Source organism: Corvus kubaryi, unplaced genomic scaffold, assembly GCF_017639235.1.
Source record: "Corvus kubaryi isolate FWS band 111438036 unplaced genomic scaffold, C.kubaryi_AGA036_p1.0 37354, whole genome shotgun sequence".
NCBI lineage: Eukaryota > Metazoa > Chordata > Aves > Passeriformes > Corvidae > Corvus > Corvus kubaryi.
The window spans coordinates 1,214,621-1,238,569 of record NW_024581116.1 but is presented as its reverse complement, the minus strand read 5'-3'; the positions used below and the strand labels follow the sequence as shown (position 1 = coordinate 1,238,569).

At 48.2% G+C, this 23,949-nt stretch overlaps 1 protein-coding gene across 1 annotated transcript in view; it reads left to right on the top strand.

The window, feature by feature from the left end:
• Nucleotides 1–2: 2 nt before the first annotated feature.
• XKR6 (XK related 6) overlaps nucleotides 3–23,949 on the top strand; it is a gene marked incomplete at its 5' end in the record, with an annotated part of 180,162 nt that continues 156,215 nt past the window's right edge. The window contains one exon of the mRNA XM_042032744.1: nucleotides 3–394. Coding sequence (XP_041888678.1) covers nucleotides 3–394 — 392 coding nt within the window. The remainder of the gene's footprint in view (nucleotides 395–23,949) is intronic.

The following is a 23,949-nucleotide window of genomic DNA, read 5'->3' as shown; positions in this document are numbered from 1 at the left end:
GGCTGGACTGCCTGTGGATCGTGCTGGCGCTGCTGGTGCTGCTGGGGGACGTGGGCACGGACCTGTGGCTGGCGCTGCACCACTACGGCCGGCGGGACTACTTGTGGTGCGGCCTCACCCTGGCCTTCGTGCTGCTGCCCTCGGTGCTGGTGCAGATCCTGAGCTTCCGCTGGTTCGTGCAGGACTACACGGGCGGCGGGCTGGGCGCCGTGCAGGGGCTCAGCAGCCGCGGGCCGCCCATGATGGGGGGGACCGCGGGCCGGCGCGGGGGACCCGCCGCCGGGGTAGGAGGAGCCGGCGGCACCGTCACCCCCGGGGCGCAGCGCCTCTGCAGGATCTCCGTCTGGGTCTGGCAGTCCGTCATCCACCTGCTGCAGATGGGGCAGGTCTGGAGGTAAGGGGCGGCCGGGGAATCCGCCGGGCCCCCGGCGGGGCGGGCGGGCGGCGCGCTGGGTCGGGGACCGCGGCCGCGGAGGGGCGGGAGCGGCGGCTGCGAACGCTCGGTGCGAGGGGGACGCGGGGCAGCATCATCCCCTGGTCCAAGGGGGATGTGGGGCAGTGTCACCTCCTGGCTTGAGATGGACGGGGGACAGTGTCACCTCCTGGTTTGAGAGGGACGGGGGCAGTGTCGCCTCGTGGTCCAAGGTGGACGTGGGTCAGTGTCCCCCGTGGTCCAGCGTGGTCAGTGTCCGCTGGCCGAGGAGGGGCAGGTGTGGGTGGTTGTCAGCACCTGGTTTGAGGTGGATGTGGGTCGCTGTCAGCTCGTGGTCCAAGATGTGCATGGGTCAGTGGCACCTCCTGGTTTGAAATGGGTCACTGTGCCCTGGATGAGGTGGGGAGCTCTCAGCTTGTGGAACAAGGCGGACGTGGGTCAGTGTCACCTCGTGGTTCAAGGTGGACGTGGGTCAGTGTCACCTTATGGTTCAAGGTGGACGTGGATCAGTGTCACCTCCTGGTTTGAGGTGGATCAGTGTCATCTCATGGTTTAATGTTGGTCAGGGTCACCTCATGGTTTGAGGTGGGTCAGTGTCCCCTGGAAAAGGTGGGGCAGATGGGGGCCAGTGTCACCTCGATGGGCTGAGGTGAGTCACTGTCCCCTAGCTGAGGTGGACCAGATGGCCATTGCTGTTACCTCGTGGTTTGAGGCAGACGTGGGGCAGTGTCACTTCATGGCTTGAGGTGGATCGCTGTCCCCTGGGTGAGGTGGGACTGATGGGGGTCAGTGTCACCTCGTGGTCTGAGGTGGTCATAGTCAGTGTGGTGCCCCCCACATTGAGAAGAAGGGGAGATTTGGGGGTTACTCCAACTTTGGGTGAGGAGAGACCCAGAGGGAGGAGAGATTCCCACAAAATGAGCCTGGGGGGCTGAGGTGGGGGACGTGGGGGTCGTTGTCACCTCATGATCTGGGGTGGACCTTTGCCAGTGCTCCCCACGGTGGAGGAGGTGTCAAGGCCCTCTGTGTGCTGAGGGGACATTTGAGAGGAAGAGAAGTTACCCCAAAATGTGTCTGTGGGGCTGAGGTGGGAGGAGTGGGGTTGGTTGGTCCAAGCAGGACACGGGATGGTGCTCCCCACGTGGAGATTTGGGGTCACTCCTTCTTCACTGAGAAGAGCCCCAAAGGGAGCAGAGATGTCCCCCTCAAATGAGCGTGTGGGGCTGGGGAGAGGGGAATAGGGCTGCTGTCACCTCATAGCTTGGAGGGGACACGGTTCTGTGCCCCTCATGGTGTGGGATGGAATGGATTCTAGCTCTGTGGGAATGTAAATGGTGCCGCTCAGGGATGGGGTGGGCTCTTGCTGCTCCACAGATATGGGGCAGGATGGGCAGGGGGTCATGGAGCTGCTCTTCCCTTCAGGACAGGCCCGGGGCTGGGGGTGACCCTCGCAGTGGCTGCACTGCAGAGGGAGGTCCTGTGACCCTGGGGGGGACTCACCCCAGCGCCCCCCTCCTGGAGCCAGGGGGCAGCCAGGAAAAGACCCCATGGAATATGCAGGGGCTGCTCCGGAGAGGGTCTGTGGGGGGATGGCCCTGTGGCTGCCAAGCACTGGGACGTGCTGTTTCCAGAGGGTTGACGTCCTGGCATGGATCCCGTCGGGGTGAGGGGGTGAGGGTCTCATCCATCCCCGAGAGCCTCTCCCCAGCCAGCGGAGCGGGAGCGGGAGCTGCCGGCTCGCTGACTCCCCCCATACCGAAGGAGCGGGTGGTGGGAATGGAAAAACGCAGCGTGATGCCTCGGCTGTGGCTTTGGAGAAAGGAGAAACCTCCTCGGTGGGGACGGCGGCGATGGGGCTGCCGGTGTGAGGCTGAAGGTCAGGGATAAGGGACCATTCCCTGCCAGAGGGAGAGGTCCTGGGGTGGAGGAGACGCTGGCCGGAGGACGGGTCTGAGAAGTGACCTCGAGCTCGGCAGGAGTAAAAAAGCATCCTCCAGCGCGAGCTGGAAATTACGTTATCCTCCCCAAAAAGAGAGGTGGGAGGAGGCAGGGAGGGATTCTCCAGGATGAAAGCCTGTGGATGCAAACACTGCCACAGAGATGTCGGGCTTACGGAAAGAGGTGGTGTAAGGACAGCTGTAAAGACCCGGTGTGGCCCAGCATCCTCTAAGTTGGGGCGCGGGTTGGTAGCGTGGAAGGGGTGTGAGATTTGGGGTGGGGGCAGAGGGACGACTCTGGGTGGTGTCACGGGGCAGTGGATGCACCCCTTCCACCCCATGGATGGGTCAGGCTGTAGGGAAGAGGCTCCACATGGGGGTCGGTTGGCATTTGTAGCTTTTAAAATAATCCTTAGGGATCAAAGATTTTTATTTTCCCAAGTTTTTTTTGAAGAAGCCGCGGGGGTGGAGGGGAGGGGATCTGCGTGGGAAGGGTGCGTGAGATGTGTACGTAGGAAATAAGCCCATGCAATCGTGCAGTGCAACAGCAAATACATATTTCTTCTGCATCTTCAATGTCATTTGTGCAGCGTTCAAAACACATTTGTTCTCAACTTCTGCTTGGGGGTTTATTCTATTTTTATGGGTTTTTTACAGCTGAGATTTGGGCTGGGGGGTGGCGGGAGGGGGATGTCTGCGGGTGGTGCGTGCGAGGATGATGAATTGGCCCGCGACCCTTTCTGCTGCTTCCCCTGGTACTCCCAACTGCTGATCCCATCAGCAAAAGCAGTTCTTAATGCAGATGCTCCTCTGGCAAGTTGAATTTTTCCTTTCTTGGAGCCAGGCAGAAGAAATGATGGTGTTTTAGCTGTGCACAAACACCCCATGCCATGGCACACTCGAGTGAGCACGTGGGGAGGGGGATGCCAAAGTGATGGTGGCTGGGACAGAGGGGGTGCATGTGGGGTGCTGATTTTTGGGTAATAGGAAGAAGCAAAGCTCAAGTTGCCCTGACTTTTCCCTGCTATGCTAATGCAGAGGAAAACATTTTCTTCTGAGGTTGTACAGGGCTGGGAATGCCAAAGGGGACTGACAAGGAGAGCTGCAGCCCGGATCACATTAGGTGAAATCAGGGAGCTTTCTCTCCTGTTGATCTCTAATCCCACCAGCGCTCAGCTCCTGCTCTTTAAGGCATGCTGGACAGCGGGGAGCCGACTCCCAATACCTGAGCAGAGCCAGAATTAACTTCCTGGGATCTGTGGAGCAGCCTCCACGAGGGTGTCTTTTTGCATTCCCATTTCAGCTACTGCCAGCACCATTAAAATTAATCTCGGATGCGGTGATGGGACTAATACTGGAGCGCGCTGCTTTGGCCGCCTTTGCCTGCGGCGCAGTCGCTGCTTGCTGGGGAGAAGTTTAGACATGGGGATGGAGGAGGAAAACCTAGGACAGTGTAAGTTCAGTGCCTAATGCTCCGAGCCTGGTTTCTTGCAGGATCATGGATCCGCGCTGCCGGTGCATGGAGCGTAATCGGGATCGTACCTTACGTAGGGGATGTCGTGGGTGTTGCTCAGCAGCTGGGAGTGAATTTGTGGAGAATTGGAGGGGGCAGGTTGGAGTAGTACAGGAATTCTCATCCTGAATACGTTAGGTAAATCTGCGTTTGGATTTTGAGGGTTGACACAATTCCTATGGCGGCTTCTTCTCGTAAATACTGGGAAGACTCGCCAATAAGATGGTGAATAAATAGCATTTTATGGCAGAAATATAAATATACATCGGGATCCTATTTTAGCAAGGCTGTGTCTTCATTTTGTCAGGATTGTGGGAGAAGGAGCTTGTTTTGGAGCAGTCTGGATGGGGGCTTTGTCTGCTGTTTGTGTCGTATTCAGAGGGTGGATCGTGACCAGGCAGGAGAGCTGAGGGGGCAGTGCAAGTGTTGAGCGGGGGCTTAGTGATATTCCTGGGGTTTTTGTGGTTTTTTTTAGTTCAGCTGGGATCTGAAGGATGTGTTAATACTGTCTGTCTATAGTGGCTGTTGGAAAAATAGTAAAAACATATGCGTGTGTGTATGCATATACATATCTTTTGAATTCTTGCTGGAAGTAATCTGATCTCAAACAGATTCGAGTAGTCTGATCTCCAATGCCATTCCCACCAATAAAACTCAGCTCCTGGGGTTTTTACCTTCAAAAATCTACAATATTCACCTTTCCTCTCAAATCTTAGCTTGTCTTGAAGACTTGAACGGTTCATCCAGACTATCCAAAAAGTGAAGGATGCCAGTTGGGGCACGTTATGGTCATTATAGAGGTGCTGCAGTGCAAGCTGCCAAGGGCTGTTCCTTGAGGAGGGATGCTGTGGTTTTGCTGCAAACAGGATGAAGTCAGGGCTGTTGCTTTTGCTGGAGCTGTTCAGCCGTGTAAATTTGGGAGAAGTCGTTTTGGTATCTCGAGTAGTTGCACAGGTTGTATGAGTGACAGGAGTGAACTTCCCTGTCTGATGTACCTTTCCATAACCTCTGCTGGAAGTGGGTTACTGGGTCATGAATGCTGCCCTGGAATACGGGGTTTAGAGTGGAAAGTCCGATCCCTTGCGTTGCGCCGTGCTATTAAAGCAAACATTATTGGATTCCATTGGATTAACGGGATGTGGAGCTGAGCTGAGCTGGATGCTGACCAGCTGGAAGTCTCTCTGTGTCTGTTAAACTGTCAGTGACGGTGAGTTTTGGGACATGAATGTGCTCTGTTTATGGGGTTTGTTATTAAGACAGATTTAAATACAGATCTAGGAGAAAAACATTCTGTACAAGAAACCCCAGCAAAACACAACAACCCTTGTCACTGTTGTGACATTAAAAATTGTCTTGTGTGTGTACATGGTGAGAAATTCCTAACATTTAGGCAGAGAGTTGGCATCTTTTTTATTAGTGGAAAGACCAAATCTGTGAGCTGTTCATCTTTGGAGGTGGAAGGATGAATCAATGGGTTTAAATGGAATATATGGCATTTAATGACTTTGTGTTGAGTGGGTTCAGGCTCTCCTAAAATACTTTGTCTGGGATGAACTTTGTGAGTTAGAGACGCATTATTTTGGGTAGTTTAGAAATACAGGCAGCTATGACTCTGAGGTTCCCTGCCCAAATCCCTCAAAGCGGGAGCCATCTGCTTGTCAAACAGCAGATGAACAAGAAGCCGCTGACCTAATGCTGCCTCCTTGTCTTGGTTTGGGATGTTCAGCTCTGTAGAGCCTTTCGGTAAATTTACTGCCTTCCCTGGCACGCTGGACTATTTTTTTCAGCTTTTTCTGGTTAGCTTGTCTGGCAGCTGAGTTTTTCCTTTTAGCCAAGTTTTAACAGCTTGCTTTTATAGTATGGGGTTTTGTCAGCTTTTGACAAGTTGGCAGAAGGAAGACATTCTGGAATAGATGATAAATATGTTCTCCCTACAAGAGCAGGTCTGGGGTATAACTTTTTATATTTTTTTTCCAGTGAGGTTGTTCTCCCTTCCAAAAAACCTTACCCATTCCACCCCCATTTCTACAGGATCTCCATAAGGAAGTGCTGGGCTGTGGGTGTAGAGGTCCAACGACATCTACAGAGCAAGTAGGTTGTGAGAGAGTGGAAATAATATTAGTAATCATAATAACGAGGGAAAAAGGGCTTTATCCTTTGAGTGGGGTCTCCATGGGTGGCACGTGGTGGTGATGCTCCGTGTCTTGTTGAGTGGTTCCCACTAGAGGGGGTCCAACCACAGATGTTGGAGCGGATCTGCTGGGCCAGCCTTGGGAGGGCAGAGATTTCTCCAAAGCTTTCCTTGGGAGAAACGATGTCCTGCCCTGACCTGCTGGGAACTCCCCTTCCCATTCGACCCGGCGTTTCTGCAGAGACAGCATGGCTTGGGCAGGTGGGAGAGTGGGATTTGGAGGAGAAACTGGAGTTCAGTTTGCTCTTGGAGCTGTTGAGAAAGAGCCATGTGGTGTCCTGTGGCCAGGCAGTGACAGCAGCTCATCACCCCCCTGCCCTGGTTTTTGGGGAGGAGGAAAGGGAAGCAGAACTACTTGGGTGACCTGACTTAGTTCTTACTGGAACCAGCAGAGAGTTTCCATGGCTTTCAGGGTGAAGACACCATTGCAAGGTATTCTTGGGACAGCATCTCCAGGAGTCCAAAAACTGAAAGGGATCCCAACTGCTTGAAGTTGGGTTGCAGGCTGCTTTTCTAAATGTTCCCACCCATGTGGTCTTAGACCACAACATCCCTTTTCAGTTGTTCAAGCTGAACTCCAGGAAAAACAGCTGGTTTGGGTTTTTTCCCACTCTCCCTATGGCTTTATCTCTAATGCCAGTGGCAACCTGGCAGTGCCTTTCCTGGTGGAGGGCAGGCAGGGTGCCAAGGGAAGGAGGAAAGATGGCTCACCATTTTTTGTGTATTAAAATTCCAGGCTCTGTATTTTCCACCTTTCCAGACACTTCCATTTCGCTCTCAGCTGCACTGAGCCAGCTTTATTCCTTGCAGTGGTTCTCCTCTCCGAACAAATGTAGGTTATTCAGGGAGCATTTCTTTTAATGAAAAGGATGGAGGGAGAAGTGATGGTGATAAAGCATCTCTTTGGAGGAGAGCTGCTTGTGCTGCCTTGAGACTGCAAGGAGCAGAAATGGGACGTCAAACGTGTAATTTTGCTTGGGGAACGAAGGTGAGCCTGTGGAGAAGTCTGGATCCGTCACACAGCTTCACTCTCTACTCATTTTGCTTTATTTCCCTTGAATCCTGACTTGATTTTTAGCACCTGACTGTAGTGAAAATCAGCAGTAGTACAAGGCAGTGTTTTAACACCTGGAAGCTTTTAGGCAGGAGGAATTGTGAGTCGGAGTAAGGCTTTGCTAGAGAGAAAATTAAATTGTAATTAAAGGCGTAAGCAAAGAACACGTGCCAAATATTGTCACTTCATTGACCCACCTTCTTCTGATGTGCTGGGATTCAGAATGACAGCCAAGTCTACTGTGATGCTTTAGGGCACTGAGATGCTTTTCCAAACAGGATCCCAAGAAAATGGGGAAAGATCTTTCCAGGGGAGGAGGATCTTTAGAAAATCCTCTAACCTAGCAGCAGTCTGATGGAGGGAGGAACACCTTGCGTTTTTAGCTCTGTGGAGCAGAACTGCTTGATATTTGCCGGGCAGAACATTAGGCACATCCCATATCCTTGGGCTGCAGTGTCAAGGATGCTCCCAAAATCTTCTGGATTGTGGGACTGAGCATTTGGCTGTGTCCCGGGAGCAGCCCGTCGCATCTCTCCATGGATGGATTTTTACTTCTATATTTTTTTGCCACTCTCTCCACTTGGGATTCACATTTCCTACCACCCTGTATTCCAGTTTCAGCCTGTGTTTGGTTATATGGAACTGCTGTAGCAGAGGAACCATGTTTACAGTGGAGGAGTCTCAGGAGTTGCTATTTGTCCATCCCTGGATGCATTTCACCGATGGACTTCTGTTATTTCAGTATAAATGGGTGTTTTATTCCTTACTTCCATGTCTTGAACCACAAACAAAATCAAATCTTGGACACGCAACAAAAAAATAGAGCGAAAGGCCATCTCAAATGTGTCCCCAAAACTATAATGGGACCTGAAGACTGTGCTGCTCCTCACGTCTCCTTTCTTTGGAAATCTGTGAGAGCTCAGGTTCGCCTATGAAATATTCACAGTCTGTCCTTAAGTGACTTCAGCTGCACAGAAGATCTTTTGCAGAATTGGCAGCTTTGTTGAAACCTTCTGCCTTCAAGCCCAGAGCCTTTACTGTGACCTCCTCTTCCTCTGCTCCGCTCTGAGTTGGTTTTCCTGCAGCAGGATTTTGGCATCCTGAAGAAATATACCTGTATTATCATAGAACTGAATCACATCACAGAATGGTTTGGGTTGGAAGGGACATTAAAGGCCATCCCATTCCAGCCCCTGCCATGGGCAGGGACACCTTCCACTAGCCCAGGTTGATCCAAGCCCTGTCTAACCTGGCCTTGGACACTTCCAGGGATCCAGGGGCAGCCACAGCTTCTCTGGGCACCCTGTGCCAGATCCTCCCCACCCTCACAGGGAAGAATTTCTTCCCAATACCTAACCTAAATCTCTCCTCTTGGTTTAAAACCTGTCCTGTTTGTCCAAACACTATCTGTCCATGTAAAAAGTCACTCTCCCTCTTTTTTATACACTCCCTTTAAGTACCCCCCTTTGTAGAGGATGAGTTGAGGGAATAGACATCTTCTCCCTGTCCCAAAACCCCGTGGGAAGTAGGACTAAGACAGGAATCTATCCTAAATGCTGCCTCAGTGCTCTGTAGATGGTCTGTGAATGGGCACTAGGAAAACTAAGCCTGTTGTGAACAGGTTTAAATGGACACTGCAGAGGGCTGAAATCTCTGTCAGCTGCTGAGCTACATCACCTTTTCTACCTTCACAGGTCTGCTTGATGTGGGAGAAGTTTCCCATAAAACCCCCACCACTTTGGCAGAGCTCTTATTAAAAACTCCTCAGGAGCCACGATGCAAAAGGCTCTGGCAGCTGGAGCTGCCTTTATCACTTTCCTAATTAAACCTGTGGGAAGAACCCAAACCCGAGTGAGGGAGGATCATGTCCAGCTGCCAGAACCTCCCTCAGCTCAGGGGGCTCCATGGGGTTTTCTGTAGGGGAAGGGAGCAGGATCATGTTTTGCTTCTCTGATGGACACCGGACTTCACAACTCTGCACAAAAAATCCAGGAGAGATGAGCTCCTTTCAGTGGGGTGGCTCAGGATAATCTCCTAAAGCAGGGACATGTCAAGTGTCCCTGTGAGTTTAAAGAGTTCCAGTCTCTGGGAAAATCACAATTCTCCCATTTTCTCATGTTAAAAAAGATCAGTTTAACTCCCCATACTTGGATCCCCCACACAGGCAGCCCTGGATGACAGGACTGGCAGGAATACATTCCCTGATCTACCAAACACAGAAGACAGCAGTAAAGCACCAGGAGTGGTTTTGAGTTTGGGATTGGAATTCATCCCAGTTATGTCTAAGCGAGGGAAAAAAGAGCAACGGAGGCCGATGTTGTTGAAGTAAAAATTGTAGAGTGGTATAAGCAGAAGGCATTTAAATAATGTAAACAGTCTGGCATGGGAGGAAGGATGGGAGGCATTCCAGAAACAAAAGGAAAATAGTTTTAAAACATGGCTAAAAATACAGCAACTCTTGAATTCCAGAGATTATCTCAATTAGCACTTTTTCAATATATCTTTACAACAGAATTGTAGGAGTTCACAAAAGATAATGGAGGCTATGAGATACAGAGAAGTGATATTAATTTGTTTAATTAAAAGGATGAAGGGCTCCCTAAAATAAGATTCACTTATCTTCTGTCACAGGGAAGAGCGAGGTTATATTGGGAAAACTGCAGCTCATGGCACTGTAGTGTGGAGAAGGCATGGAGAGAGCCAGGGCTGGGAGGAAAAGCCCCTTCTTCAGCCTCAGCAGTTCCTTGCTCAGTGACTTTCAACAGCAAATCCCTTCCCATGGGATTTATGTGCTATTAGAGCAAAATGGGATGATTTTACATTTCCAAGAGGATTTTGTTTGATGTTCAGAAAGCAGGAATTGGACGTTTTCGTCCAACAGAAAATCAAATACTCAGACATCAGAGCTTTGAGGGGCAGGCAAACATGGTTTAAACTGGGAATCTGTGTGTGTGGAGCTGTGCATGGATGTCCTCTGGCTCCAGAGGTGTGTGGCATATGTCAGAATTTATGTGCAGCCTCAGCATTGCATGCCCATCCCTTGGAATGGGGGAGAAGCATGCATGGATATCCAGCTGGAAGTGTAAGGGGAGACCATAGGGGCCAGGGAGGAGAGAAGACCCTCATGCAGATAGAAATTAAATTAACCCCCCTGGATGTATATTAATATGTTAAGTAGCACTAAGCTCTGTATCCCAGCTCAGCAATATTTCGAGGCACATTATTGCTTTAATGGAGGGATAAAATAGAACCTGCAATTACAGTAATTTTTTCTAATTGAATATTTTGCTTTATTCTTTCCCTTTCAAAGCATGACTGTAAGTACCAGCCTTCATAAAGCTTTGGAAATATTTATACTTTCCCTCTCTGGCAATGGGTGTAAATATGCTTTTTCTTGGGCAGGCTGTTTGGGTCCCTCGTGGATGAGCAGCAGAACAGCTCTGGAGAGAGGTGGGCAATGTACCTTCCCCTGCTCCTTTTAATCATACAGTCCTGGGATGGTTTGGGTTGGAAGGGATCCTAAGGATCATCTCATCCCACCCCCTGCCATGGGCAGGGACACCTTCCACTATCCCAGGCTGCTCCAAGCCCCATCCAGCCTGGCCTTAGACACTTCCAGGGATCCAGGGGCAGCCACAGCTTCTCTGGGCAACCTGTGCCAGGGCCTCACCACCCTAATTTATTCCTAATACACAATCTAACCCTACTCTCTTTCAGTTTAAAGCTGGGAAACACTTGTTTCCCATCAGTGGAAAGGGGGGAATATGATGTTACAGTCTCAGTGCTTTCTGTCATTCTACATGGGCTTGATGTGAATGTCAGGTGTCTCTTTGATTAATTTCTTGTCCGTGCAGGGGTAGTGGAGAAGTGGACAACAGCTGTTGTTCCCAGGCCATGTTCTGTGGAAGCAGATGAGATCCTCCACCTAAACTGACTTTGGGGAGGAGGACAGGTAAAGCTCCTTCAGGATCCTGCTGGAGCAAGATGTAGATGGCAGGTAGAGGCAGAAGCTGAAGGACAGAGTCCCTGCCCAAAACCAGCCAGGTGAGGCGGCAGTGCTGACAACAGGGACACCAGGGGATTAAACTCGAAACGCTGATGGTATAATTGGGTGTCTGAGTTTTTTGAAGTAGCCATTTTCAGTGGCAGCTCTTCAAACCGAAGTTCCTCCTTCCAGCTCAAGCCTCAAGCAGGCAGCAAAATGCAGCTAAATTAACATAATAATTGTGCTGTGCATTCCGTGTGCTGAATCTCGGGGTTTTAAGAGGGAGATTTGCTGATACTCCCTCCATGTGATGGGATGCTATCAGTTGGAGGCTGTTGCAGTAGCTGTCTCCTCGTCTAAAGGGGACATTTGATCCAATAAACTGCTTATCTCGTGTAGTTGTCCTTTCATCTAGCGTGGGTGGTGTGTGACGGCTGATGGAAGGCGCAGTATTGTGGCTCGTTTATGAATATTAATTAGAAATGGAAATAATTTGGAACAGTATGCACCGACGACTCTCCGAGCACCGCCAGCTGCAGAAATCCATCAGTTCCTCCCTCGTGGAAGACTCAGGAATGCAGGGAAGGCGCTCACGTTGGGGTGTGAAGTCACCACACAGAGTCTGTCACGCCGACACGTCGGCGATGCAGCGGGAGGTTGTCTCGGGGCTTTATTCCCAGCGTTCGTTACGGCTGGGCTGGGGAAGGAACGGTTTCCTTGGGAAAAGCTGCAGCAGTGCCTTGCCAAGTCATGTGCATCCGACCCGGAGCCGGAGCTGGAGGTTGAGGCTGTGCCTGGGCACGTGGCTGTGCCGAAAGGCAGCGCGATAAGGCTTCGGCGCCCTTGTCCTAGTGAAGGACATGCTTTGCTCCTGAATGCTTAATCTCACCTTAGTCCTTGTCACTCCAGGCCCGTTGTCACACGCTGACGTAAATGCATCGTGCCACTGACGCCGGGAAAGGCTCCAGCCCCCAATGTGATGCAGCTTTCTTTGGGATGATACCAGAGCCCTTCAGAGAATCTCAGAACGGTTTGGGCTGGAAGGGACCTTAAAGATCATCTCGTTCCAACCCCTTGCCATGGACAAGGACACGTTTCCTCTTTTGTGGTTCCATCTCAAAATCCAGCCATGTGTGCTGATGAAGGATAGAGCCCTCTTCATCTCATTTGCCCAGAACTCATCCTCAGGGGCCACATCTCCTCTTGAGAGCTTGATAGTGGCAGGGTTTGTCCTCTGGCCCTGAGATGGGCTGGCATAGCGTGGCTGTTTGTGTCATGTTAAGCTTTCTTGGCTTTTGGGAGAGGGTGGTTGCCTCCAGGATGCCAGCTGGGAATGGTTCTGGTGGTGCTGCTGGAGGTGAGGGCTTGTAGGTCCCAGGGATGATCCCCTGTGGTGGTTGAGCCTTGAAGGAAACAGCCTATTAGACAAGGAGAGCCCGGAAGGATGCAACACATCACAAGGAAAATATTCCCTTTACTTAGGTTAATTTTTATTTTCTTATGAGAGTATGGGCTTGTTTTTCCAAACTAATGAAGGTGTATCCGGCCTATCAGAGTCTCCAGCAAAATCCACTTCTAGCTTTTGGACATGGCCATCAAGTTTACCTGTTTGGGACTAAATTTATTTTATGACTCCTGTGTGTGCACCAGGAGTGGAGCCCAGATCTCTTCATTGGATTAGATTGTCTTTATCACCTTTGGGAGAGTTACATTCAGGGGGCCACTTTAGAATTGATGCTTAGGGGTGAATCCCAGGTGAAGAGAACGGAGAAATGCCAAGACATGTCGCAAATCATGGAATGACAGAGTGCTTTGGGTTGGAAGGGACCTTAAAGCTCATCCAGTTCCAATCTCCTGCCATGGGCAGTGACACCTTCCACTATCCCAGGTTGCTCCAAGCCCCATCCAGCCTGGGTTTGAACACTTCCAGGGAATTCAGCTGAGTCCCAAACACTCGTGTCCTTGTGGACTCATCCTGCTCAGATGCTGGTGGAGGAGGACGTGGTTTGTTGCTCCTGCAGTTTTCCAGAGTGCTTTGCTCTGCAGGGAGACCCAGCGGGGTTAAACTGGGATCATCCTTGGGAGCTCAAATGTGCAGCGAGCCAAAAACGTGCACTTCTGGGGTCACCCATCATAGCCCAGACCCATCCCAACTCTAATTTGTGGGTTAATTTATTTTTAAAGTGAGCCAAGTAATTAACTGCTTTCCTTTAAAACTCCTCGGAGCCCTTCAAACCAGTGCTTTAAAAATGGGCTGATTATTCCGCTTTCTTCAAAGCACGGGGTATTAGGAAAAGTCAGCTCCTGCAGGCACGATCCTCTGGCAGCCCAAGGCACTCCAGGGGTGCTGTGCCATGTCACACACACTCAGTGTCACAAATCACTCGCCTGTGAGTGCCACTTGCTCTAAGTGGGGCATGACGGCTGTCACAGGGCCGGCTCCGCCATCCGCACCTTCCCTTTGGAATTTGTTCCCTTCCCCCGGCGTGGCTGGGGTTGGGTTCTTTGAACCAGCACAGGCTTTGCTTTTCAATCGTGAGCTTTAGATCTGGGATAATAAAACATCAAAGTAAACCAGATTGTTGTGGATAGAGAAAAAAAAGAAAAAAATCAGGACACTCAGTAGGACTTCGGGGAGTAATAAATTTGTTCTATATTTAATCTCGTATTTATCGCAGTGTCAGTATGAGACCACTTCATTTTACTACTTTAACTGTAGCTAAGAATAACTGAATCCTTGAAATATTGAGAAAGTGGCTAGTACCTGGTGGTAGCTGATGGGATCCAGCTTTAATAGTTATTGATTGGCTTCAAAAAGCTCCCAGTAATATCACATCGGAGCTACTGTATGTTGGAAGTTCAAATCCTATCAGTTATTTAAGATTAGAAGTAATTGTAGATTTGCAGCTTAATCATCCCTCAGTAGGTGAAGCCAGCCAGGACTTCAGGTGTCATTTATAATTTTGCAAAAAATTAATGGTTGATCTGCCTTGGTTTTATTGTGGGAAAATCTTGGCATCCCTAAATTCAGATATTCTCCAGCATTTCCTTGGCTTGCTGTAAAATTAGTGTGGCTTCTCTGATGGGGATGCAAAGCCCAGTTTAAAATCTGTTTGTTAGGCAGTGAACACAAGGGACAAATGACCCCTGTAGGGTTGGTCTTAGTGCTTGGTCCTTTCTCATAGTGCCCCATGTCTCAGAAAGTGCTGAAAAACCCCACATATCCTCATAGGAAAAGAAAAATTGTCCCTAAGTAAGGGGAATATCTTCCATCCAGAAATTCAGGAGAGCAAAAAATCAGATTAAACACTGCTCTTGAGTACTAAAACTCTGCCTGGGTAACCTGACATTTACCTGTGCTTCAGCAGTGCTTCAAAACAGCACCTTTAATGATGCTTTATTACCATTTTCGTTCTTAGTCTTTGTTTTACTGCTCTGGAGTTTAATAATCCCATTTATCAAAACATTTGGGGTTTTGCTGTTTCTTTTCCCCCTGGTATGGCTTGTTGCACAATTAGAGCTTCGTTATAGGCTCTCATTATTTTTCTTGGTTGTGATCAAGCTCTGCCTGCAACGAACCACTGAATTTTCTGTTTGAGCGCACAGATCTCCCTGTAATTCCCTGCTGCTCCTTTCACCGGGCACCGGCTCTTTGCCATTCCTGGGAAGTGACCAATTTTTTAGCAGCGAGGGGAAATTAGTTCTAGCTCTTTTATTTTTCTTGTTGATATTTAGGTGTGTTCTCAGAGGGAAAAAATGACAATTTTTCCAATTTCCTGCAGTTGTCAGAAGCTGAGTAACTGCAGCAGGGAGTTTGAATTCAGGGGTTAAGTTGAATTTCTGGTGACTTTGGCAACTTCTTTGCCTGGGACTGGATTATTTCCCCCTTTTTTTCAGGGGATTAGGGGATTTATTTGTGAAGCAGCACTCCTAACAAAGGTGTCTGAGACACTGGGAAGGTCACATCTTCATTTACTTCGAATGAATTCCTTCTGCCATCCTGAAGCTGTGTTTTGGGGGAAATAGTGAGGAAATCACACTTTTATTTTTGAATATTTATTTTGGAATAATTCTGCTGAAGAATTTTAAGTAGGAATTGATGAATGAGGATGTACTCATTGAAAAATCGCTATTTAGAGCCGATTCCCACATGGAATACCAGTGGGATTATCTGGAACAGAAAGCTCTTTGAGGTCCTGACTGCTTGAAGGGCCAGGCTGGGATCGAGGAATTGTGCCTGGTTGGAACCCAGTGCTGGCTCCTTGTGTGCTGCTGTGGGGGCTCATAAAAGACCACAGCCCTAATTAGGAATGAAAATGCACATAGTTATGATTTGTAATTTCCCTTCCAACCCAAACCATTCCATGATTCCATGGTCTTTAGACTGGATATTTTGCCTAGCACTGTTCCTTACGGTCAGCGAAAGGGTCCTTGTCTTGCTCCCACTTTCCACTGGCTATAGTGTTAATTAGTTGTATGAATTAACTGAGGACTAAGCTTCATTAGGCTGCCATTATCAGTGCATTTGTATTCTTCCTGTCCTAAACCCTCAGTGAGAACATCTGTTAGTCACTCAGAATAGAAGTCTGCATTCTTAGGAGCAATTTTGCCATCATAAAACTGGAGATTTTTACCGATCAGACACCTTTAAAGATACTTATTTCTCTTCCAGTCCCTTTTCCAAGAGGAAAGCTTTCAGTAGGACACTAAATCTGTGTTAACTCTAAGTGCAAGTTTGTGTTCATGTTTGTGAGGCAGGTGGGACTCTCCGGTATCTGTCAAGAGCTTTGAGGTGAGGAGTGTCCCATCCTCTCTTGGCATTGCCTCTCATCTGTTTTCTGCTCTTTACCCAGTTTCCTTCTGTGGGAGTGTGTTCAACTTTTCATAGAATTCTTGGGTAATGGAATCATTTAGGTTGGAAAAGACCTTCAAGACCATCAAGTCCAAGCTGTGACCAATCCCCACCTTGTCACCCAGTCCAGAGCACTGAGTGCCACGTCCAGTCCTTCCTTGGACACCTCCAGGGATAGGGACTGCACCACCTCCTTGGGCAGCCCATTAAAATGCCTGACCATCCCTTTAGGGAAGAAATTCTTCCTGATGTTCAGCCTGAACCTCCCCTGGTGCACCTTGAGGCCATTTCCTTTTGTCCTGCCACTTGTTACGTGGGAGAAGAAACCAACCCCCACCTGTCCACAACCTCCTGTCAGGTAGTTCAGGTTTCAGAGTTTCCTTTGATCCACGCTGATTTTCTTGGATCGCCTAAGAAAGTTGATACCTGTCCCCGGCTGACTCTCCCTGCCCTTCAAGCATCATCTGCTGGGGTTACCTCAGAAAGTTTCGAGTTTTGGAGCTTGGGTACCTTTGGCTTTTTAATAAAAGACAAGGTTTGTAATAGAAATGCAACTTAAAAGCCTCACAAACTAAAACTGGTTTTACTGAAAGTGCTGTTACTGGATTTCAGAAAAGCTTCTTCACAGGAGCAGGGAATGACCAAGAAAATTCACCATCCCAGGCATAAAATTTGCTCTCATCCTTTGCCCAATGATTCCAGCAATAACACTGAAATTATTTGTCCATTAAAGGATATTTATTACACTTCCTAACCGTAGGAATAGAATTAGAAAAAGGAATTCCTGCTTTAAATGAGGCTGTTTACCCAGTTCTGTGGTGTAGCCGTTACTTTCCCCCATGCACTTTCCCATTCAGCCACAGCAGCGAAGTGTCGGATCCATCTGAAACCCCTGGATTCAGTCAGCAGAGTCAGCTTTTGTCAGTTTATGATCTCACGCTCTTTTTTCCCCCCTACAGGAGTTCTGTTACCTGATAAAGTTGTCTTTCTTTGGGTCAAACCAGTGGGATTATCTAAATGAGGCTGTTTGCTCCGCCGTCCTTCCTGACCCGGCTCTGCTCTGCCTTTGATGGGGGCCCTTCCTGGGGTGTCCTGCAGTTGTTCCATCGTGCCTTTGGTGAATTAAAGAAGTAACTCCATGTCCTGAACGGTTCAGGATGAGAGGGATAACCAGCTTTTGTGCACAGCTCCCTGTGATCCGTAATAACTGCTGGAATTGAAGGAACCACAAAGCAGCAGCAATGTTTGGTGTTTTTAAAGTAGTTCTGATTTAAGCATAAAATACCTTTTTTTTTTTTTTTTGTACTCTACCAGTTACTGAAAACAGTTCACAATGCTTGAAAGCCTTTCTGGCAGTATAGGAAAGTACCTTCAGAGATCTCAGGCCAAAGCACCGTGCAGCTCATTATCTTCTTTCTGATGGTGAACAGAAAAGAGCACAGCTGGCCCAGGAAAAGGTGTTGGATCCAGGCAGGTACATCCTGATTTTCCTCCAGATTTTTGTGCCATCATCCAGAATTTGTGGCTTTAAAAGTTCCTGAGCAGGAGGTGGTGTGTGTTTAATATCCCATGATGGATTCTTTAGTCCTGTGAGGGGTTTTGGAGCTCGGCAAAATTTTCTTTAGTGTTTTTGTTTTTTTAATTTTGCTTTGCTTGGTGTCTCCTTGCTGTTTTTGTTAGGGAGATTCCCACATAAGGATCTTCTAGTGGGAGGTTCCCTGTTTGTGTCAGGGGGTTGGATCTGGATGATTTTCAAGGTCCCTTTCAACCCAAACCATTCTGTGATGCTGTGAATTCTGAGGGCTTGAAACTGTTTTCCTGCAAGTACTAAGAGTGGGACAATTACAGCTGTTTTATTTGGGGCTTTTTTCTTGTTTGTTTGTTTTGTTTTCATGCAGATTCCTCTGTGGAATAGGGATTACGTGAGATTTACACATAGTAAATTACCCTGAAGAACTGAAACCAGTGGGGTGAGGTTCTGCCCCTTGCAGAGAGAGAAAAAGCTGTGCAACAAAAACCTTTCCATAGATGAGTTATGGATACTCTTATTTTTAAGCGAAGCAAGGTACTGAATATTCCAGAGTCAGTTTTCCAGCTCCAGTGTGGTGTCAGTGTTGAAAGTTGGATTCAAAGATATTTTTATTGGGTAATTACCTTTTGTGTGTATTGGACTTTGGGACTATGTATAGAGAAAATACTCTTGTGTGTCAGAATTTTTAGTGTGAATGTGTTATTTACTTCTCAGTCACAGGGTGTTTTAGGGAGAAGGATTTTATAGAATCATAGGATCCTGGGATGGTTTGGGTTGAAAAGGACCTTAAAGCTCCTCTAGTTCCAACCCCCTGCCATGGGCAGCGACACCTTTCTGGAAGGTAAAACTGCATTTTAAAAATGCCTGTGCTCTCTACAGCCAGTGCACAGAGAGCTGAGCACCTGTGAAGAGGAGGGAATCCCAAGGAAAGCAGGATCCCCCTCAGATCAAATCCCATGTCCCACATGGGATGCTCATGCTGATGAACAGGGCTGATTTTTACACCAGGAACAGCTTCAGCAGCAAAGTTCCTCTCTGAGATGAGTCATTAGCTGTGGTTTCTCTCCTTTTTCTCATCTTTTACCAGCTGGAGTGACTCCCCACAGGCTCTGGGGAGAATTGGACCCCACAGATTTCTCTGCAGCAGGTTGTGATTCCAGCTCTGAGATGTACAGCACGATTTGAAGAAAAATCCTGGAAGGGGGCAAGCACTGAGAGGGGAGAGTGGGCGTTGCAATGAGATAAGTTGGCTAAATATTTCCTGGGAGGGTAGCAAGGGGTGTAATAATGACTGATCTCAGAGGAGATGGTTTAAAAAGAACAGCTCGTGTCTGATTTCAGCCTCTGGATAATGTGGTTTGGCTCATAGCAGTGCAGGAGAGGCTCAGCGAGAAGGTGAAGAGCTGGTGGATGAATTGAGGAATATTATCATTGCTTCAACAAGAGGCAGCATGAAATCTTGTGTGAAGTTCTCCTGAGTGTGTAAGAGCAGGAGCCAGAAGGAAAAAGCAGCTGAATTCAAGATCATGAGAGTTTTTTGTGATTCTGCGTTGTGGGAAGGAAAATTCCAAGTAGCTGCAACCTGTTCATGTCATGCAGTTAATGGCATTTTCCCATTACATTAAAAATAGATCTTTAGGATTGTTCACAGAGGTTACTCAGTGCATAAAACTTGGATGTCTCCTCATGCAATCACAGAATGGTTTGGGTTGGAGGAGATCTTGAAGCTCATCCCATTCCACCCCCTGCCATGGGCAGGGACACCTTCCACTATCCCAGGTTGCTCCAAGCCCCATCCAGCCTGGCCTTGGACACTTCCAGGGATCCAGGGGCAGCCACAGCTTCTCTGGGCAACCTGTGCCAGGGCCTCCCCACCCTCACAGGGAAGACTTTTTTCCTATCATCTAACTTAAATCTCCCCTCTTCTAGTTTAAAACCATTCTTGTATCTCACCTGAAAAGTGAAACCATGAGCTGCAGATGCCTTCCCAGCCCTTTGGAGCACACCCTGTGCTGCTAATCCACCTCCTTTGCCTGAGCACTGAGCAGATCCCAGGGAGACTTTCCATCTCCAGCAGGATTGCAGGCCACAGACCTGGCGTTCTCCGGGATGTGAGCAGAGTGTAATATTGATTGGAATGCTTACTGTAGTTATTTATTGCCTTCATTAGCAGGGAAGAGATGAGAGACTATCACAGTGTATTAAGTTGTCCCAGAGACACCTGGATAGTAAATTATAAATAAACAGTCAACAGTGGAGTAGAACTGGTGGAAAGCTGGGATGGTCAATGCAAGGATCTACCAGCCAGGCTTTTTAAATCACTAATGTGCAGATTCAGTGTGGTTATTGCTTCCTGTGGCTGGTAATGCTGTTTTAAGGGACTTAAGTGACTGGAGACGTGGTTTGACTGAGCTGATGGAGGTCTGTCTTGAGATGTCTCTTCTCTTTTGCACAGCCCTGAGACTTTGGATAGGTGTTTCATCAGAGATGAACCCCCAAAACACCTATTTTGCTGTAAACATACATTTTGAAGGAAGGAAAGATTGAACTAAAATGATAATATCCCTGGATTGATGATTGGTTGGACAGACATTCCTTCACCTAAGGGAGTTCACATTCCCAGTTGGGCACTGGCTCTATTTTTTGGGAGTAATTTTGGGGTGGAAAGTTCAACACCCAGGGTTGTAGGAGCAATCCTAGGCTTATATTAATCCCCAACTCCCTGTGTTTGTGCATAAATAATACCTGAGTGTGACAAACACTGGTTAAGACCTTGTGCACCTAATAATGACATTTCTTGGCATTTCCTCCTCGATTTGGGAAGAATCCTCTTTATGTTGGAGGCACGGGGAGTTCAGAGCATCGTAGGTTTCATCTTCCATCCTGCTGGATGAGGGATGGAGCTGAGGATTTCTTCCTGCTGGAGATTGCTAGTGGCGTGAAGCACTTCAGGCAGCCTGAAAAGCCTGAGTGTTTCCTGCAGAAGAGTGTTGTGTTCTCCTGGTGCCAAATGGGTCAAAATCTCTGCCGTGGTGGTGGCAAACTGTGGAGCTGGCAGGGGAAGGAATAAATCAGGGAACGTTCTGGGGAGATGATCGTTAACCAGCATTCATGTGTAAAACGGCGTCTAGACATTCAAACACTGCTAATAGCCTTTGATTAACCATTTTTGTTTTGTTCTTGCTCAGTGTGTTAATCACTGTGATTAAAATGCTTAGCCACCATGGAGCTAGGCGTTGGATAAATTAGGAAGTAAGCAAATCCAAACAGATGGGGCAGGGAAAATTAGTGTCTCTGGCAGGGCCAGCGTTAGACAAGGCAGGGCTAAGGAAGATTTAGGGGGAGACCCTAAATAATCTGAGGGAAACAAATCTGCCTCTGCAGTGGGCCTGCCAGATCTCCCCACCTTCCTGCTCCTGTAAAGCTTTGCCTCCTCAAAGCTTTTGCCTTTTTCCTCTGCCTCTGGAACCCACCGCTGTCCTCACCTGGCCTGGCAGGTCCCAGGATGCTACAGCCAGGTTTGGAATCCACTCTCCCCTTTGCACAAGGATGTCCCAACATCTTTGTGGGGTGGGTCCTGTGTCCCCTGCTGCAAATCCCTGTAGACAGGACCTGGAGAGAGGGATCAGCCACTTAATTCTGGCTCAAGAACGGCCCACTTTCTACTTATTTGGGATTTTTTCCTTTCTTCACAGCAATAGCAAAACAATGTTGGTGATGTTTAACCCCTCCACCACCAAACGTGTGTGAGCACCATCTTTCAGTGGGACAATGACTAATTTAAACTGCTGGGCTTAGGGTTAAGTCCTTGTCTGCTGCAGATTTTCAAGGAAGAATGAGGGCTGGAAAGGGTGGGAAAGGCACCTTGCACTGCTTGTAAGATCAGAAGCCTTGTTAGGTGTCGAGATGCATCAAAATCAGCACCCAGTCATGTCAGCTCTAAAGAGAAATCACAGATAAAACAGGTGAGCACAGGGGTTTCTCTGGTAGGCTTGGACAAAGCTGAAATTACCTGAAGCAGGGATCATCTGTGGAGGTGATGGGGAGACCACACTCACAGCCCTCTCTGTTCTTCCTTCCCCTTAATCTTGTTTTCTGTGTAACTTGTTTTTTGGTGGAGCTGTGAAAAAAAATTAAATGGGTAGTTTTGGTGACAGCGGGTTTTGGCCTATTATGTGCTAGGATCTGTAGCTAGGATTTCCAATTTCCCTTCTAATCAAAAGGCTTCCTAAACCTTTCAGAAGTGCTCTCCTGGGATGACTGCACTCACAGAAAGGCAAAGTGCTTTGTTTCTGCTGGTGTCAGTCTCTTCAAAGGTACCTGAAACACAGCACAGCCACCAGCCCAGTCCTGCTCCTCTCAGGGCATCTCGGGGCTGGGGATATCCAGTGCACGGCCCTTCCTTTTCCAAATGCTCCAGCCCTGAGTTCGTGATGATCCTGGGATAGTACGGTGTGAAAAGTTGGGAAGTCTTGGAGTTTCCTCACTTGTGAGGAATGCTGAATTTAATCTGAACCAGTGTTCGATCAGTGCCTGTGTGGGACTTCTCAGGTTAAGTTGAATTTTGTTCTTGTATTTTTGTTGTGCCCAGATGGATTTTTACTCATAATCACAAAATCACGAAGTGGACAGAGTCCGTGGCAGAAATCACATGTTTAATAATCTCTGAGGGTACATTCCTGGCTCCTGGTACTCATTTAACACCCCAAGCAATACTAAAACTCCTTTAAAAGTCAGTTCTCTGTTTGTTTGGGGTTTTTTTTGTCTGTTTGAGTTTTTTGCTTGTTTCTGCTTTTGTTTTAATTTCCTGGATTCAGTGCTTTCCCTCCTGTCCTTATAAGATCATCCAAGGGAGGTTTAGGTTGGATATTAGGAAAAGGTTCCTCCCCCAGAAGGTGGTTGGGCATGGAACAGGCTCCCCAGGGAATGGCCACAGCTCAAGAAATGTTGGGACAGCACTCTCAGCCTCAGGGTGGGATTGTTGGGGTGTCTGTGCAAGGCCAGGAGTTGGACTCTGTGATCCTGATGGGTCCCTTCCAACTCAGCATATTTTATTATTCTACCTCTTTTTAAATATTTCTGATTTCCTTCAGGACTAATCACAACAGTTTTCAAGCCTCATAAAAAACTTCGCTGCCTGTGCCTCCTTCCTTACTTTCTTGCTTTCATCTCCTTTTTTTTCCCCCCTCGGGTCATATGCCTATATGCAGGAAACCACAGATAGAGCTAAATAAAAATGTCTTTTATACCTGAAATATATAAGAAGCCCTCAGACTCAACACTGTGTCTAAATATACCTAAAAACGTTGGGCTTATTCAGCGCTCCTCTAAGGCGATTGAGACATATGAGTCTCCAGCTGAGTGTGTTAAGCTCTGCAGTGACCACACTTCCAAATATTTTATTTGCAGCGTGTTAAGGTTTTTTCAGCAAGTGCTCTATTGTTATTGCCAGGAAAATGCTGACATATATTTTATGTAGCACATCAGATGGGATCCAGACTCGCTTTGCAGAGCTGAGTAGCATTGCTACGGCCAATTGTTCGACACAGCATTTTGCTGCGTCTCCTGACATGCTTAATAAAGATATTCTCATGATTCTGGAGGCAGCCTGAATGCCATTAACTGCTGGCTTTCTGAGGAAGCACAAACGCAGCTCCTAATGCCAGGCTCTGCAGGTTTGGCTCAGCAGCCATCAGGTACCACTCCAGAGCACGGGAAAATTGAAATAAAAAGCACCTGGGCTGGTTGGCGTCACCTGAGCTGCTGCTTTCTATCCTGCAGATTGACCTCGTCCATGGATTAGGGTAAGGCAGAGCTGGGGGTGTTTTCCCAGGGATGGGGATGGAGGTGGTTGAATCTTTCGGCACACAGAAGACCTGGCAGAGGATGTAAGGAAAACGTCTCTGTCAGGCTGTGTCAGGGTCCCTGTGATATCCATGTGTTGTCTTGGCAGAGTCCAGAGCCTGTAGATGTGCTGACCTTGCAGCCAGAACAGGAATTTGTTATGCCAGTAGAGCTGGGCCTTGTCATCACTGGTTTATCTTGGATTTAGTGTTTTTTTCATTTATAATCCACAGTGGATATGTGGGGTGCGAGGAAAATGGGAAACCTGCAGAGGTGCTGTACCTGGAGGTAAATCCTACAGGGACAGAGCACCTCTCCCACAAGGATGGGATGAGAGGATTGGGGTTGTTCATCCTGGAGAAGAGAAGGCTCAGGGGTGACTTATTGACCCCTCAGCACCTGAGGGGCCCCCACAAGAAAGATGGAGAGAGGCTATTTACCACGGCCTGGAGGAACAGGATATGGGGGAATGGTTTGAAAATAAAAGAGGGTAGGTTTAGAATGGATATTAGGAAAAAAATCTCCCTTTGAGGGTGGTGAGGCCCTGGCACAGGGTGCTCAGAGAAGCTGTGGCTGCCCCTGGATCCCTGGGAAGTGTCCAAGGCGAGG